At 34.6% G+C, this 17,848-nt stretch overlaps 2 protein-coding genes across 8 annotated transcripts; one reads left to right on the forward strand and one right to left on the reverse strand.

Moving 5' to 3' along the window:
* Positions 1-400: 400 nt before the first annotated feature.
* Positions 401-8,899, reverse strand: LOC148304999 (uncharacterized). Of its 7 annotated transcripts, none has more exons than XM_088267390.1 (10): positions 8,862-8,899; positions 8,062-8,160; positions 7,370-7,499; positions 5,883-6,098; positions 4,519-4,677; positions 3,378-3,479; positions 2,508-2,621; positions 1,895-2,168; positions 1,629-1,730; positions 401-1,556 (listed from the first exon to the last, which is right to left on the reverse strand). In XM_088267390.1, the coding sequence occupies exons 3-10, from the start codon at positions 7,480-7,482 to the stop codon at positions 1,284-1,286; spliced, it is 1,353 nt and encodes a 450-aa protein (XP_088123516.1). In that variant the 5' UTR covers positions 7,483-7,499; positions 8,062-8,160; positions 8,862-8,899; the 3' UTR covers positions 401-1,283. The 7 variants fall into 7 exon arrangements, with proteins under 7 accessions (XP_088123516.1, XP_088123519.1, XP_088123515.1 ...); XM_088267393.1 differs by having other exon boundaries at positions 8,770-8,890; XM_088267389.1 differs by having other exon boundaries at positions 8,745-8,890.
* Positions 8,900-10,027: 1,128 nt separating this feature from the next.
* Positions 10,028-17,368, forward strand: LOC148305000 (uncharacterized). The gene is made up of 5 exons (XM_088267410.1): positions 10,028-10,141; positions 12,234-12,545; positions 13,985-14,173; positions 15,590-15,718; positions 16,440-17,368. Exons 2-5 carry the CDS (start codon positions 12,279-12,281, stop codon positions 16,644-16,646), a joined length of 792 nt encoding a protein of 263 aa, XP_088123536.1. The 5' UTR covers positions 10,028-10,141; positions 12,234-12,278; the 3' UTR covers positions 16,647-17,368.
* Positions 17,369-17,848: the final 480 nt, after the last annotated feature.

Genomic DNA, 17,848 nt, shown 5'->3' on the forward strand with positions numbered 1-17,848 from the left:
GATATCATCTTTTCCACTTAACAGAAAAAAATTGTAAAGGTCCAATTAAAGATTTTCATCAGTAAAAATCTTTTTTTTATTTAGTAAGAGTTATTAAAAGACAAAATTGGATAATTAATTTTAAACTGCAGCATTCTAGTTCACAAATGTCAAATACGATTGATGTACGGTGCCATTTGCAAAAAATATAACACCTTCAGATAGGGTGATTAATTTTGTGCCACCCTGTAGTTCAGCATTAGTAGCAAAGTAAGCAATGTCAAAATTAATAAATAAATTATTTACAATACAGCCAAGATGCATTATTGTAGAACAGTAGTTAAAACTACAGCTATTTTCTATTATATATCAATTTAATTAGTAATAAGTAGTAAATATAATCAAATTAAAGACACTGGGCATCACAAAATGTTGTACATATAATTTATAATAATCTATACGGTAAATAATTAAATCACAGCTTGATAAGTGGTTCTTAGCCTAAAATATCCTACAACTCTTAATTTATATTGCACGCTTAATAATAAACTTACGTAATCAAATATTTACAAAGTTCGAGTTACACATATCGCTCACTCCTTTTAACAACATCATATATCAAAAATCATCAATTTTCAGTTGTGCATGTTTTCGGAATGCCCAAAAAATGTATTATCCCAGCAAAAGCGGCATATTTTTAACTTCATATTTACCCGCTACAGGGCAGAAAGCGTTGTTTTTGCAATTTGAAGAAAAGGTATTATTTAATTATTTTTTTAAATAGACTAAATATTTTTCAAATGGAGAAAAAACATTCAGGTTTTACCTAAAAATATCTGTAGCATAGTAAAAAGTTCAATAAGTGGCTTGATATTTATTTTTAATACATTTTATTATATTTTAAAACTGTAAAAACGATCTAATGAAAAATCAAGTTTTTTGATGTAGAATGTTGTTGAAAGGAGTGAGTGATGTGCAAAGATAGTTTATAATGCTTCTTACATAGCCACACTGAAAACAATGTTATATGACAATGGAGACTTGTTTGATAATATTATTTTGCCCCAGCATCTTTCTCGATTTTCGCTAATTAGGATTAGGTCAGTTTACTATTCAGTGTGCGATCTCAACAAAAGATTATTGAAAGAATTCAAAATTCAATACAACACGACGACAGGTTATTTCAACTTTTTAAGAGTAAATTACATATTATTGTATGAACATAAACATTTGATCGAAGAGAAAACAGAGTACAAATTATGGCGTAGGTATTGATACATTTTGGTTCTGGACTAAAAGTACCTTTAAAATGATTTTTTGTTTAAAATACTGTGTATAGTGGCTTGGTTAGATGGCCGCTTTAAACCTTTCATTTTCTCTTTGGAAATAGATTTCTTTAAATAAGTTGGTTTGAATTGGTGTTTAGGAACGGGAAATTCATCCAATTTGGAATGGCCGCCGAGACCATTATACGACGTTTCTTGTTCATCCGTCGAATGCTTCATCACTTTGAACAGATCTCGGTTGTTTTCCAGTTTTTGCTTTTTTTGTTTAAAGATAGAAAACTCGCTAGAAATCTGAAAGTAAGTAAATCATTAGAACGAGAGAAACTAAGGATTATTCACATTTGAAAAAAAATTATGACCAACCTTTAAAGAAGAGGATTTTTTAAATTGAAGTCCTGCAACATTACTTTGTTTTATATTCAAATAGGGGGATTGTGAATCTACAATGCTCTTAACATTATGTTTCTGAAAAAAAGAAATTCATTAATTAATTATTGTAAAGATTTGCAGTCAATGAACTTGAGATACTAACTTGTAGTATATATTTAACTAAATGGCACTACATTAGAATGATTATACATGAGAATGAAATATTGGGAACAGTTAATCTATTACACAAAATAACTCACTTCCTTATCCGGAGCAGGCTCTATAATAAAATCTAATTCGAGTATTTTCTTCTTCGAGTCAAGCTTCCTTGATTTGGGGGGACTGCACGGGATGCTCTCTTCTGATTCCTTGAATTTCCGCTTTGAGTTTTCAGGTGGTGGACTGTCCTCGTTTGACGATCTTCCGTGTTTGTTTTTTGAACCTTTACCCTCCAACTTTGCCGTCAGATCTTTGATTCTTACATTGAGTTGTTTTATCTCACTTTCAGCGTGTGCGAGAGAGTCTTCTAACGTTCTGTTAAATTAATTTTATATCAGATTTTTAAAAACAAGCATATAAGTACAGATATTGAATCCATATTTATTGATGTATTAAGAAAACAGATATTGACTCCAGATGTATTAAGAAATACATCATCAAACTGCATCAAGAAATAAACGAAGGTTTTATTATAAATCGCAATCAGCTTCATACATACATATGTATTTGTAAAGAAATGTATTTATTTAAAAAAAATATAAAGTGTTCCGCAGATAAAACCGCCGAAAATAAACATGGCAACATTACATCGGTTTTGAGAAGGACTTGATAGACTTAAGTGTCTACATTTAAAAAAAATACTAATAAACTTACACGATCTTAGCTTGTTGGTCCATTTTTAAATTATTGGCATTCGACAGTTGGTTTTGGACTGCTCTTAGACTTTCAGCTAAACGTTTTTTTTTACTATGCATATCTGCAGATGCACTGAAATTTATAAAATAAGGCTATAAAATTTTAACCTATACAATTGTATTGAATATAATCAATATTTGAGGAACTGACTTCCTATTTTATGACTGATTTTCCATTTTATAACATACAAAATAACTTTGTTATAATATCAATATATGTTTTCAACTTAATTTTGAACAGTCTTGAGACAGAAGCTATTTGCTTCGAAACTGGGTCAACGCTATAATAAGATATGTAGCGATTTTATTACAAATTTCTTTAGGAAGTTATAATTATATTCAAGTTACAACAGCTTAATATGAGTAGCAGTAAACGATACATAGGCATAAAATCAGATTCAAATTCAATCAGATTATTCAGTCATGTAAAATTCACTAGCTACTTTCCTAAAAACTGACCACACACATTGTTTGCAGGAAATGCTTCAAAGCGTCTTTCACATATTGTTGGTAGAGGGCAGAAGGCGCTTATAAGCGTTATTTGCTTACTTTTGGCAAAGCACGAGAGACGCCAAAAAACATTGAAGAGATCGGAATTGGGTTTGCGGTTACTAGTGATAAGAACACAATCCTAATTAGTATACTAATCAGGGTCGGGGTTGATGAAAAAACCTCGGACAACAATGAGTTCATTAGGGACATTTTAAAATTTTCTCATTTAAATCTTTCCAGAATAAAATAAGCCTTTTAGTTTCATTAATTGTTTCAAAATTGGGCAAGATAAAAATTAAAATTTCATAAAATGTAAAAATCAAATGGAAACACATACCGCTTTAGTGCTGTGATATAAATACACATGGCTTGCATGTCCGTCTGACATTTCACCATCGCTTCCACTTCTGAAGTGGTCCCATAGATGATTTCTTCGAGCCTGAGCAAAAATCAACCAATTTAGGCATGGATAATTAAATAACATTTTTTTTGAGAAGTAGAGTTAGCAAAAATATGTCTACTTTATTACATTGGAATAAATACAACAGTCCAAGTAAATGTATACAAACTTTTAATGGTAATCTACATTTTCTTTCGTTTATTCCCTTTTTTTATTATAAAAGTGAGAAATATTTGTGTTTTTATTATTTACACAAATATTTCAATTTCATACTATTTCTGATTCATTTCTTTATTTATTATTTATGATGCTCATTATTAGAAATAGGTATCAAATTGTGGTAGAGTGGGTTCGAACCGAGAAACTTTGACTTAAGAGTCTGCGATACTAACCACGGGACCACCTTAACATATTTCGGACGGGTGTTTTTTACGCCTGCGGACCGCTGGCGAAGGGATTTGACAATTATGTAAATACATACATGTATTTAAGACCCTAACAAAGAGATTGGTACATAATATTCATACAAAAACATTAAATATGTAATTCCTTTTCTTCTGACTTTGAAATGAGGCCGGGGCAGAAAGTAAAAATACCCTTTCCGTCCTAAGTATCAATCGACTGAACGGGTAGAAATACTTTTCCCGTCCATAGTGTGTTAATTTATGTGAGTGCATACAACTTAAAAGAGGGTCTCTTATCAGGTATTTTTATTTTGTCTTAAAAAAATAAAGTTACAATGTGGAAAGCATATATGTACATAACTAGTATGATTTTTAAAATTTCTTTGTTACATGAGGGAATTAGTTATTACAAATTAATATTTTTTGGTCCCTTGGATTTCGTAATATCCCGATTCTACTGTATATTCTTTTTTACAATGTTTATTGAGTATTTCTAAATGTGTTTTTAAATATGGCTGTTTTAAGTTAATTTTACACAAATATATTTTTACAGCTTACATATATTGTGATGTCACACCTTTTGAAATTGTCTGGAAATGCTTAACTTTTTTTTAAACCATGCATGATGATAGAATTGCAATATACAAAGAAATATTAATTTAGAAAAAATATACCCTTTCAGCAGATCCAAATTCTTTTGTAACTTTTCATTCTTTTCTCGTAGCTGCGTGACTTGTTCACAGTCTACTTTCAGGTATTCTATTTGTTCTTTTAATCCTGTGATGGCAATTTTCTTTGTTTTCAACTTTTCATTGAGATTGGACAGTGTTCCTCTAAAATGACATAAATATTATACAATATATGTTGTCAAAAGAAGGTGAAATTGAATCAATCGGAGCTACAACTGATTTTGATTACATCGACGCAGCGGTCATTTCCGATGGAACTCAAAAATCATTAGAACATATTGTGACTTTCTACGAGTTGTATATTTTGCGATTGTTGATTAAATTTTAATCTGTCAAGGGTGTTGGTGTAGTTCTTATTATAGCATATGTTTATGAGATAATTATATTTAATTTCTCAATTAAATTCGTAATTTTTATTTTTACTACTCCTTAAAAATCTATTGTGAGATGCGTTTTGATGCATTCAGCATTATTATCAAACACTTTATGTGAAGATAAGTATAGATTTTAGAATTACGCCTTTGGCACGTTTAGGGATGAAAGGGGGTAGAAGATGTTTCTTATTTTTTAGTAGTTGGGAGACTTTAGTCACTGTCATATTATTCATTTCTATGACTTTCATTGTTTCAAAATGCTGAAGTTTCCGACTTTTCGTATTAATAATTTTTAGGATTTCTTTTTAGAAATCCACAAATCACAGAATCAATTGACGTAAATAAAATTCTTAAATTAACAATCACAAAACAAACTACTTACACAAAATGGTTGCTTAATCGATTAATTTCAATGATTCAGAATTGCCATTTTTAAAACTGGTAATAATTCAGATTTATTTAATGTCTAGTATTTGTTGATAGATTGTAAGTTATAAGAAATAACTAAATTAACCTTTTTCTTACGGTGCTAAAAATTGCAGCGTTCAACGGTGGTATGTATTTTGTACACCATATGAAAATGTGATTTAAAAACTGGAAAAATGTGAATATTCTATTATAGTTGAAGTTAAAATGTAACAATTTTGTAATGTTAGCTCTGGTTAGTATCTGAAAACGAAAAAAAATTACATCGCAAGTAGCCGCAATAGCTGGCGTAGAGATATGACCTGCGCGCACGGTACGACGTGCGGGTGTACGCAAAGCACGGCACGTTATTTATTTTCATCGCTGCAAATGAATAATACTAATAATTATAATATGTATGTAATGCGTAATTATATTACGGAGGAATACAAAAGTTCTGAGCCCGCATCTATTATATTTTGTGTTGATAATCTTATTTTTAAAGTCGAATTGTAATAAATACATATCACCGGGAGTGAAAGGTTAATAGATCATCAAATTTGAACTTACTCTGATTTCACACACAATTTTTGCAAAGTTTGGATCTCTTCCTTTTTATTGAAAAGATCCTTTTCCCTTTCTTTTAAATTGAACTCGACATTATCTAGTTTGGCCTGTAGTGACACAGCATCCAGTGTAATCCCATCCGAATTTAGGAAATTAAAATACATCCGAAATACATTTTTCTCAGTTGTTTTGGCTCTGCACTGTGGACAAGTTTTTGATCTGGAAATAGAATAAGGATGGAATTAATAACGGCAGATGAGTGAGAGTAAGAATCAGCAATATCTGCTGCGCCGATGATGCCATCATTATAGCAGAATCCGAAGACGACCTCCAAAGAATGCTCCTCAAGCTCCACTTGACATTGGAAAAGATCAACATGACGATATCCATTGACAAGACTACAAGCGTGACCATATCAAAGAGATGCCAGAGAGACCAGTTAGATGCAAATTAGTTGTAAACAACAGAACTGTTGAACAGGTGATGAGAGTATCTCGGAGTTGACATCAGTAGCTACGGTGATCTATATGGTGAGACTCAAACAAATAAACAAAGCTGCAGTTATATCAGGATGCCTCAGAAACTCGGTGTGAAGGAACAAACACACGAGAAAAGAAAGTAAAATGAAAATATACAAAACATGTGTTCGACCGATAGCCACTTATGGGATTGAGGCAAGAGCAGATACTTCTAGAACAAAATCTCGACTTTGAACCTCCGAGATGAAGACACTCCGATCCATAACCGGAAACACATTGCGAGACCGAGTAAGAAATACCGACATGTGTAAGACTGAGGATATTGTGAGGTGGGGACAACAACGAAGGCGATACTGGAATGAACATATTAACAGAATGACAGAAGACAGACTTCCACGTATCGCCCTTCAAGGAATCCCTGAAGGACGCAGACCCCCAGGCAGACCTCCGAAAATATGGAAAGACAGCTGGGAGTCAACATCCCAAGAGCGACATGCGGAGGCACAAACAGATCCCTAGGATCTACAAAAAGAAGAAGATTGAGTAAAATATTGAAACCAAAACAAAAGTATAATTTTTCTTATTTTCAATTTAATAACAAAATCAAGGGACCAAATCATGTGTGGTGCCTACGACGTCCAAAGAGGGCATCTAGGTCATCCAAGGGAGGCATCTCATGTGACATGGCGCTGGAAGCGATGGTACTAAAATTTACCCTTCCCCTCTCTCGTTAAACCCTTATCCGCACCCCAATGGTGCATAGGGCACTGCATCATATAAACGCAGTGTTATCTTGATCATTTACACATGAAGGAAAGGTGATCAGCCCTCCGCTTCAGATACCAATCCAGGGTAATATTGAATAAATATTAGAGTGAATCACTTATATTCATTTGATCCCCCCTGGGAATCGAACCCGAGACCTCTAGCATGGTAGCCTAGCACACTAACCACTACACTATGGAGCGCGGAAAACTTGCGGGTGCCGAAAATGTATATTTTTAAAAATACCTTTCCATCCATTGTAACAGGCAAGTTTGGTGAAATGCATGACCGCAGCGCGTGGCATATATAGAATCAGAAGGGATGAAGAGATCACTGCATATGATACAATTGACATTCATTGTATATTTTCATATATCTGTTGAAAAAAAAAAAATTACACAAAAAAATTAACATCCCTTGTTCCAATGTCTTAAAAAATTGTATCTATTGTAGTTCCGGATCATGTTGTTGATTAGTTGGGATTGATAAAACACAATGATAAATATTATATACACAACGCGTGGAATCTAAGCTGTTCATATATAACATCTGACACGCACGCCATTACTTTATTCACTTTGTGCGGTTGTGTATACGTCACTCTCTTTTGTGCCATGGCGTCAGAATGCATGTATTTTTTCTCTCTTATGTAACAAAATATGCCTACTAAACGTGACGCGTCCTTGAAATTTTACCTTCAATTTTCATCCAATTATCGATTATCGCCGACTAAGAAGTCTGACTTCAAAAAGTTTTAATTTTTGAACAAAGAAAATGGTGATCATGTTCAGCCATCAATAATAATGAAATTACATTTTATTCATATTAAAAATTATGTAAAATCATGAAAAGGCATGCAAAATATTGCACTAATAATGTTGGTAACTTAAAAGACGTAAAGATAGCAGCCAATGAAATACCATGAAATTTATTTTTACCTTCACTTGTTTTTTAATGACAAATTGAGTATTTTATAAGGCACTTGCATCGATTTTCCACTCGTCAGGTGTTTTATAAGAAAGGATTCTATTAATTACCTGAAAGATGGAAGAAAATCACACTGGATTTACAAGTTGAACGATTTAAAAACATTAAAATAATAAGATAAATTATATTGCAGTATAGTAAATAAATATTACGTCATACGGCAATGCAAATATGTGCATAAGGACACGCATCTGCATAAGTAAGTCGTTTAGGTGCAGTATCTAGGCCAATGGCAAATAGCCAAGGCGTGTATGAATTGAATACTTTAGTAAAACAAATCAAATAATGTGTTTAAATAACATTTTCAATGTTTATTTTGGTAAACTATGTACGCAATTTAATTATTTATTTTCTTTTATCCAGCAGTTTACGTTTAAATATTATTAGTTAATTTCTTTGGGAACATTATGAATTATAATTATATACAATTAGTATTTATTTAGTTTTAACGTAATAGAATTAGGAAACAAATAAAAATATCGCTTTGCGAAAGCTGCTTTATAAAAGGAATGTTTTTAAAGATTTTTTTAATTAATTAATCAAATAAAATTCAAGAAAATTCAAGAAAAAAAGCAGTCATAGGATCAATCCGACATTCGTTAATAAAAATGTATGAATGTTTAGAAATCCTTACTATTTCAAATATATTATACAAATACTTGATTGATAACGGATTTCAAAAATATGTAATATTTATTAATTGAAAATGTCACAATAAAGAAAAATAACGAAAATAAAACCAAACACGGACCACAGACTACCTATTATGTACACCAACTCAAAGACACTAGAATAATATAATGAATGAATAAAAAATCTATGGTGTTTTAGTACCTACGTACATTAAGCATAGAGTTAGCAAAAGGATGAAAGTAGACAATTCAGACGAAATGCGTTCTCTCAGATGAATATGTGGCAAAACGTTATTTGATAATGAAACGTATAAAAGTAAAGAAAACACAGCTATTTTGGTATCAAAATACTTTTCTTAATTAAATTAAAAAGGTATTTTGAGATGTTTTGAAAAGAATTATAAAACAAATTTATGAGGTGAATGTGGTTGGTAATAGAATTAAAGAAAGATTAAAACACTTGAAAGTGATCAGGTTAGGAGTCGAAATAATATATACAAAGCGGGTATGTGTGAGGAGATGCATAGAAGTGAAGACAGATTGGTACGGCATTCTATTCTCTCTGCCTACCCTTACGGAGAAACGGCGTGACATGGTAAATTGAAAAAATAATGGCACACAGGCTCCAAAAGCTTCGTCATCCTTGACAGAATAAAACAAACGTGTTTAAAAAAATATATATATCTACAATTGATGTCCGAAAAAGCACACCAACCCTATGCACTACTACAACCATCCCCCCCCTCCCGTCGAGTCCGACCCCACTCCCCCGCTAAGGTCGCTACGTAGTTATAAGAACTAGTGTAGAGATATGTTTAGTATATGATATTATTAGGCGTATTGTAAGGATATTATTTATATTACATAAGTACGTAAGTAAACTCACATCCTAAGTAAAATCATGGAATTAAAATCATACACCCAAGTAACTTCACTGCTAACTTAGAATCAATAAAATGTATAAACTCATACTTCTAGCGAGATAGCGAGTATTTTTGCCTAGAATTTTCACTCATGAATTACATGAAATAATAGTAACTTTAAACATAATGAGTAAATCCACTCACGAGTAGGGACAGACTTTACAACATAAAAAGTCTATGGAGTAGTCATGATAAACGGTGTTGCATAAGCCGTAGTTACTTGACGTAAGGTACCGAATCACTTGGACGTAAGGTAATTTAAAAAAATCCGAAAAAACACATCTCTAAATCCACTGTTGCCAGGATTTGAAAAATCATAGACAATAATTTCCGGAAGTCCCAAGAAACGTCAAACGCTCATTGTTATCTATGTTATGAAAGGCATGTAAACATGGCGGAATTCTGTCGCAGAAATTGTTTTATGAAATGTTTTTTTGCTTTATATTGCTGAATTCATCGAATTTTGGAAAACAAACGTAAGCATTACTTTGAATTTTAGAAATGGCTTCGAGTTATATTTGGGTATTTTTATTCTTAAAACGCATTCAATGAACATAGTGTCATAAATGGCACAAAATTTGTTTTTATTTAAGTAATCAATTTTTCACAATATTTATAAATATGTCACTGTTCGGTGTATCTGGCTTGCATTTATTTGATCGAGTATTTATAATGCTTTTATAATTGTGTTTTAGAATCATTATAGATTGTCTTTAAATATTAAAATAACCTAGTGGTAGTTGACACCGTTTTGTTACATTTCCCTGCGTTTATTTAAATAACGCGAATATAGTTAAACAATATTTTCCTATGATACTTGTGTCTGGGTTTGAACTAACCGTGATTTTCTTGAACCTGAAATCTGGCGGTGTCAAAAGTCTGCGTAATCGGAGGGCATGTATGACTAGATGTATGGATGTGAAGGAGGCTAGGAGTGTATGTCAGGACAGAAGAGTGTGGCGTTCCATCCTCTCTGCCTACCCCTGCGGGGAAACGGCGTGATGGTAGTAGTAGTAGTAGTAGTAGTGATTTTCTTAAATTATACGATAGTATTACGAGAAAATGTAACATTAATTTAGTGCAACAGATTTTGTTTTTAAGTTCACACATCAATTTTATAACTCTCGATATAATATCCTGAAAGCACAAGATACAGATGCCATAATGCATAATATCAGTAGTTTTTTGTATGCCTAACAAGTTATTATCATTGGTACTCTACTATTATTTGTTTTTCAGTAAATTTTATGTCATGTTTAATACTAATGAAATAATTCTTTCAAAATGTTCTTTTCTTATATTTTTAAATTACAAATTTCGAATCAAGTGGCAGTTTTTTTAATTTCCTTTTCATATTTTAAACATCCATATGGTTTTTCAAAACCACAGAAAAAATGATTATTTTCACTGTAAAGTTTAAAGATTTTTTAAAAATATGTATGTACTTTATTTATTATAGTTTTATTTACATTAATATAAATAACTCCTAAGTAGGCAAACCCATTTTTGTAAGCAGATTTGAATATTTATTGTAACTGCAGACTGTTGGTAGAATTCCATATTGAATTGTTGGGTAATATATCCAAAATTAAACAAGGTTTATTGGATTGAATTCTACATTTATTTATGTATATGCTAATACGTGATGCGTCTCGTCTTATTAAGACATTATCAAACACTGACCAAAAATATTTGCAAAATGTCCTTATATACTAACTATAATTGCTATTATTAGGTCTAGGAGTACATATAATGAGTACATATAATTAAACCTTGTTTAATTTTGGATATATTACCCAACAATTAGATTTGAATATATTCAAAATACAGTGAAACCTCTATCTATCGTTTTTAAAGGGACCTATTAAAATAAACTATGAATGTGGGAAAACAATGAATGCGGGATTAAGAGGTCAATACGCAAATAGATACGACCGAGTAAAGATACTGTCCTCCCAATCTCCCAATAACCATTCGTAGGCTAAAATTCTAAGAAGTATACATGTTTCAGATGCAAATGTATTTATTAAAAAAAAATACAAACCTGAATAGACTTTAAAAAAATACTTTTGTTTTTTAAGTTTTTTTCTCGTAAGTCAATAGTATATTTTTGGCTTTGCAAATAGTATTTTTTTTAGCATCGGTTATTGAATGTGCGTTGTAAAAAGTTTTCTTTCAAAGAGTGTGCACGCTTTTGAAAATGCAGGTACAGGCAGCGGCTCCAATATCAAAATCGACCTCTCCTGCTATCGGTTACACAAGCTTTCGATAGTTTCTATCCTATACGTTGCTGTTGAATGTAAGAAAATTGGAAATAATGTAAAAAAACAGACTGTATCAAATATGCAGCTTAATTAGAACGATAAATGCGGTAAATGGTGATAGAGAAACGATCGATGCGGTTTAGTTTAGTATGAAATTTAGTCGGGATAGAAGAAATAAACGACACATCCGGGAAAACCATTATTCGAGGAACGATAGATAGAGGTTTCACTGTATTAGAAATAATTGTGTAAACTGGATAATGTTGTTTGCTCTACTAGAAGTGCTTGTGATGTTGTTCCTCAGGGAGATCAGGCAGCATGAGATGGTCGGGGGGCGCGCGGTGAGGCGATGGAGGGCGGGCGCTCGGTGAGCGAGCTGTACGCGGCCGACGAGGTGGAGCTGCTGCTGGAGGAGCTGCGCGGGCTGGAGCGGCCGCCCCCGGAGGCGCAGGACTTCGAGATCGCGGGCAGCCAGACGGGCCAGTCCGTGCACTCGTGGGACAGCCACCCGCACTACCGGCGCACGCCGCCGCCGCCGCCCGCGCGCGTCGCGCCGCTCTACTGCCACGCCGCGCACCTGCTCACCAGCGTGGGCGCCCTGCGGCTGCTCGTCGCCGTGAGTCTGCCTCTGCACCCTTCTCGTCACTCTCCTCAACTAACCGTCACCGGGATGGGCAGAGAGAATAGAACTCCACACCACTCTGTCTTTGCAAACATTCTAAACCTCTTCTGCATTCATGCATCTCTACATACATCTCTCTCTGATCTCAATCCTGTGGATTGGTCTGTAGCAGCAATGACATCTCTTTCGCCATTTCGGTCTATTTTCCGAAACCCTCTTCAGCTCCTCATATCGGTAGCGTAAAGGCAAAGGGGTATATCTGTCTCAGACCAAATTTTACAGGAGAGCAAGAACAAACTTGTGAAATTAAATATTTTGTTCGGATGGCATATGTACATATCTTAATAAAACTAAATAAGTATTGGAACTACAGCTTTATCCTTTTGGCAGATTATGGAATACACTATTTTAGACATTTTGTGGAACAAATTTAGAAAATGAAAAATTTTACAGATATACCCGTTGGCCATTACACTACCCATATGTCGAGCAGCACATGTCCTCGTATAAGTCACCTAAGTATTGGTGGCGTTAGCGTTCTCTGGCGTTTATTCCCTTTATCATCCCCTCTATTATTATGCGCAGGAAACCCTCTTGTCTCAACACGTGACCGATCCATTCGGCGCGTCTCTTGGAGATAGTTGCGAGTAGGTGCCTTCTTCCTTTGATTGGTGGTAGTACCTCATACTACATACATACCAGATGATTATTCCGAATACTGATCTGACCACTCAAGTATTTGAAATAAATACTTGATCATGCCAAGTTACGTAGGTCTTCCTCGGCTCCTATGTCCAACCACGTTCGCCACATAAATTTGATTTATCGTTCTTTCTTCACTTATGCCATGCCTAAACCATCTCAACACACCTTCCTTAATTTTATCCATTCGAACATGATACTGTTAAAAAAGCAATAACCCACAAAGCCTCTATTTTTAACCCTTCCCTTTCGGTGCTAAAAACTTCCGCGTGCACCGGTGATATGTATTTTGTAGTTATAACCTTATCCGCACCCAATGGTGCATAGGGCACTGCATCGAATTGACGCAGTGTTATCTTGATCATTACTTACATAAGGGCAAGGTGATCACTCTTGCGCTTCAGGAACCAGTCCAGGGTAATATTAAATAAATATTACAGTGTAAAATCACTAATATTTATTTTCACCCCCCTTGGGAATCGAACCCGAGACCTCCAGCACGGTAGCTAAACACGCTAACCATTACACCACAGAGGCGGACAACTGTATTTTGCACACCATATGAAAATGTGATTTAAAAACAGGAAAAATGTGAATATTCCTAAATGTCCATTCAGATTATAGAGGTCCTGCTGTATATCTGTGGTACCCCTCTTCCTATTCACTTTATTTTTTATATATTTTTTTAATATAGTTTTTAGTTAGATGTTGGAGTGTCGGTTTAATTCCAGGTGGCCTCTTTGTGTTGCGTGTGCCTGGAGTATGGTGCGGGGGGCTCGCAGCTGTGGCTGCTGCCGGCGGCCGGCCGCCTTCGCCTGCTGCTGGCCACAGCGCTCTTCTCCCTGATGGCGAGCGCCGCGCTGCTGTTCCTCGACATCTCTCGCCTGGTGCACCTCTTCCCCTTCAACTGGGCCAAGCTGGTGAGTGCGCCAAATGGAACGGACCGTGTGAATCAAGGTTCAAGCAAAACAATCCCCATATCGCTCACACCTTTCAAGAACGTCATAAATAAATAAAAACACTCCTAGCTTCCTCTATACCCATACATCTAGTCATACTATTATGTCGGCTTTTGAGACAAACAGACCTCGTTTTAATCTTTCTTGGCCAGTCTAGCTCTATTCTCCCATTCACATTTCACTCACTCCTTTCAACAACGTCATAAATCAAAAAACTTGATTTTTCAGTAGAACATTTTTAAAGTTTAAAAATATGTTTAAAAATGTATTAAAAGTGAATATCAAGCCACTTACTGAACTTTTAACTGTGCAACAGATCTTTTTAAGTAAAACCTGAAGGTTTTTTCCCCACTTGAAAAATATTTAGTTTATTTGAAAAAATAATTAAACTATACCTTTTCTTCAAAATGCAAAATCAAAACTTTCTGCCCTGTAGCGGGTAAATATTAAGTTAAAAATATGCCTCTTTTGCTGGGATATAGTACATTTTCTGGGCATTCCGAAAACACGCACAACTGAAAATTGACAATTTTTGATTTATGACGTTCTTGAAAGGAGTGAGCGATATGATATAATTAAAATATAACTTTGTTTTAAAATCACTATAAATATTTTATTATAATTTCTACCAGTTTCGAAGCTAATCGCTTCTTTTTCAAGACCGCGGCTAGCTTCAAAACCAGTAGACATTATAATTAAGTTACAATGAAATATTTATAGTGATTTTAAAACAAAGTTATGTTTTAATTATAAAATGGGAAATCACAAAGTTAGTGCTTCAAATATAAATTATACCCATATGATATCTTACTTCTGTGGTCTCAATCCTGTGGAGTGTTTTGCAGCAAGAAATGACACTTCCTTCGCCATTCTGGTCTATTATGTGAAACCCTCTTCAGCTCCTCATACGTTGAATAGTCCATATCCTCGTAAGTCGCAAAGATATTTGCGCCATGGGCATCCTCTGGCGTTTGTTCCCTCGATCGTTCCCTCTATTAACAGGTGCTGGAGACTCTCACTTGACCAACCTATGACAGGTCGCAAACCTCTGTAAATTCTCAGACTTTCATATTCTTCTTCATCTGTGTTGAGATATCAAATTTTTTTTATATATTTTTTTTTATTAAAATTTTTTGTCATTTTATTATTAGGTAATTATAATATATTTTTTTTGTACAAATGTCAGCCCGTAATAATTTTATTGTAATGACCTGATGATGGAATAATTATTTAGAAACCGGTAGTCATGAATTAGTGTTTATTAAAGTGGTATTACACAAAGTAAATGATGAATGATAAGGAGAGTGTTATATTACGATACCACAAGTTAACATTCTTTTTAATATACAAAATATGATATTTTGCTTTTCCCCGCAGAATGCGTGGCTGTACATATGCGTGGGGGTAATGTACTTGATAGCAGCTTCTATATCCCTGGAAGCCGTAGTGAGTGACAAGTACTGGTGGGTTCCTGTGGACTCCACCAACATGCTCATAGCTTCATCTGTAAGTATTGTAATTTTACTCCTAATTTCATTAATTTTTTATTCAGTTCTTATAATGGTTCTCCAGAGTTATATACAGATCTTCTCCCTCTCACTTCTCATTAGTGAGGATTGTGATCCTTGTCGAAACAATGACTCTTCTCTAGTTATCCCTTGTCTGCGCTGCACGTAGCGCTCCAACCACCGAGGTGTTTGCAGCTGTGTTAACTTCGTCTGTCGTAAGGGGGATCTTCTTCTCCCCCTCTTTCCCTCCAGGCTGCGAATGGACTTGTTCGTGCGTCTAGCTTTCCATGGGATTCGGAGCATACGTCTATAACACCACATTCCAAATACGTCAATTTTTCTCTTTCTTGTGGGAAATGCTTAAAAGAATCTTTTACATACTTTTGGTAGAGAGCGCTTGACACTTATAAATTTTCTGTTTGATCGGAATTGGGTTTGCGGTTACTTGTAATTAGTATACTAAGGGTCGAGCGGCAGTATGTCTGAGTATAATTAGAGTCGGGGTTGATAAAAAAACCACCTGACAACAATTTGTCAGTAAAGTGGTTCCTTACCCCATCTATTTGAATAAAATATATGTAAAAAGAACTCCACCGACAAGACGCATATGGTGGCTTGGTGGGTATCTGCAAAAAAAAAACTCTAATTATGTTTACGAATCGGTAAATTAATGTATTTATATGTAGATATATATTTAATTAATACGTTTTACTGTGCAGTCGTTTGGTCTGGTGGGCGGGCTGTGCAGCGGGCTGACGGCGCTGGTGTACTGCTACCGGCGCCCGCCCGTGCCCGACGGGGCGCTGCTGGGCGCCAGCCCCTCGGGCACGCCCTCGCCGCCCGAGTCGCCCCCGCCGCGCGCCGCCTACCTGCCCGTGCCCTGCGAGCCCGACCCCGTGCCCTGCAGCTCCAAGGCACCCTTATAGTGATCTACCACTCTCCACTCTCCGCCGGGAGATTTAAACCTTTTCACCGTCTTACCTTCGCCTTTACATTACACTGATCTCCTTTCCAAATCAAAGTGATTTCAGATTCAAAACTCATTCCTTTTTTATTTGATTATTTGTTTGCTGATCATATTTGACGGTATTATGGTTGCTGTTAATGTTCAATGTAGCATTTTCGTCACTTTGAACAACACTCAGACAACACTCAACACTTTGATTTGTGAAGAAGTATTTGGATACACTCTTTGAGCGTGTCCAATACTTGTTCACAAATCTAGATTTTCTCCACTTATTTTTACATTTTTGGCATAGATGAACATTCTCAACATAGATGAAGATGTCTTTTTCATTAAAATATTAACCAACACTTCAAATGATAGTTAAATTATGTAAAAAAATAATTGTTTCCCATCAGGGACCTTGCGGTCTGTATACCACCAATACATTTGATTAACTGGTGAAGCTGTGGAAAAAATGTGTTTTTATTATCGTTGCTCAATAAGAAATCCTGAAAATTATGATACAGTTTATCGCCAAACCCTAGGCCACGGGACTTTTTTCAGTGTACCATAGTACAGGACTATGGTAAAATTTATAACGATAAAAAAATTTACATTTTACCAAAAACATTTACTAAAAACATTTAAAAATAAGTGCAACATGTTTTTTGAGAGCTTTATATATAGAATACAAACATAAAATATCGGTAAAAAACTAAAATACGCGCTAGTTGTCACTACATTTTTTACAGGCGTTGCCTCGATGCTCCCCACAGATTGGATGTCCGTTGTAAATTTTACGAATGTCCCGTAATCTAAGGTTAAATGTTGTTTTTCGATGAGCGAATTTTGCAAATGAAAATTTATGATATAAATACAAAGGCCTGTATTATTACGAATTGCACTTCAGCTGTTTCCACTTGTCATCGGCTGGTTAGTCATGCCCATAATTATGTGATCATGATGGACATGACTAACAAGCAGAGCTAGCCAAGGTGTTCAAAAGCAACCATAAAATAGTCAAATATATAATCTCGCAATTGCTTTGGAAGTACTTGTTATTTAAGCATAAATTTCTTGATATTTTCTGGCACGTGTTTCGAGGTTCACGTCATTCTGTACTTGATAACATTGTTGTGAACATGGAAACATATGTCACAAAATGATCAAATGATTGAGTGA

Source organism: Brachycentrus maculatus, unplaced genomic scaffold, assembly GCF_059751285.1.
Source record: "Brachycentrus maculatus isolate JH-2025_06_01 unplaced genomic scaffold, ASM5975128v1 h1tg000294l, whole genome shotgun sequence".
NCBI lineage: Eukaryota > Metazoa > Arthropoda > Insecta > Trichoptera > Brachycentridae > Brachycentrus > Brachycentrus maculatus.

Excerpts from the sequence above, each read along its gene's own strand:
- LOC148304999 (XM_088267390.1), bottom strand. The coding sequence starts at position 7,482 with ATGAATGTCAATTGTATCATATGCAGTGATCTCTTCATCCCTTCTGAT. Across the intron at positions 3,480-4,518 it reads AATTTGGATCTGCTGAAAGG|GCTCGAAGAAATCATCTATG; the intron begins GTATATTTTTTC and ends ATTTTTGCTCAG. Across the intron at positions 1,557-1,628 it reads AAAAATCCTCTTCTTTAAAG|ATTTCTAGCGAGTTTTCTAT; the intron begins GTTGGTCATAAT and ends ACTTACTTTCAG.
- LOC148305000 (XM_088267410.1), top strand. The coding sequence starts at position 12,279 with ATGGAGGGCGGGCGCTCGGTGAGCGAGCTGTACGCGGCCGACGAGGTG. Across the intron at positions 14,174-15,589 it reads CCTTCAACTGGGCCAAGCTG|AATGCGTGGCTGTACATATG; the intron begins GTGAGTGCGCCA and ends TTTTCCCCGCAG. Across the intron at positions 15,719-16,439 it reads ACATGCTCATAGCTTCATCT|TCGTTTGGTCTGGTGGGCGG; the intron begins GTAAGTATTGTA and ends TTTACTGTGCAG.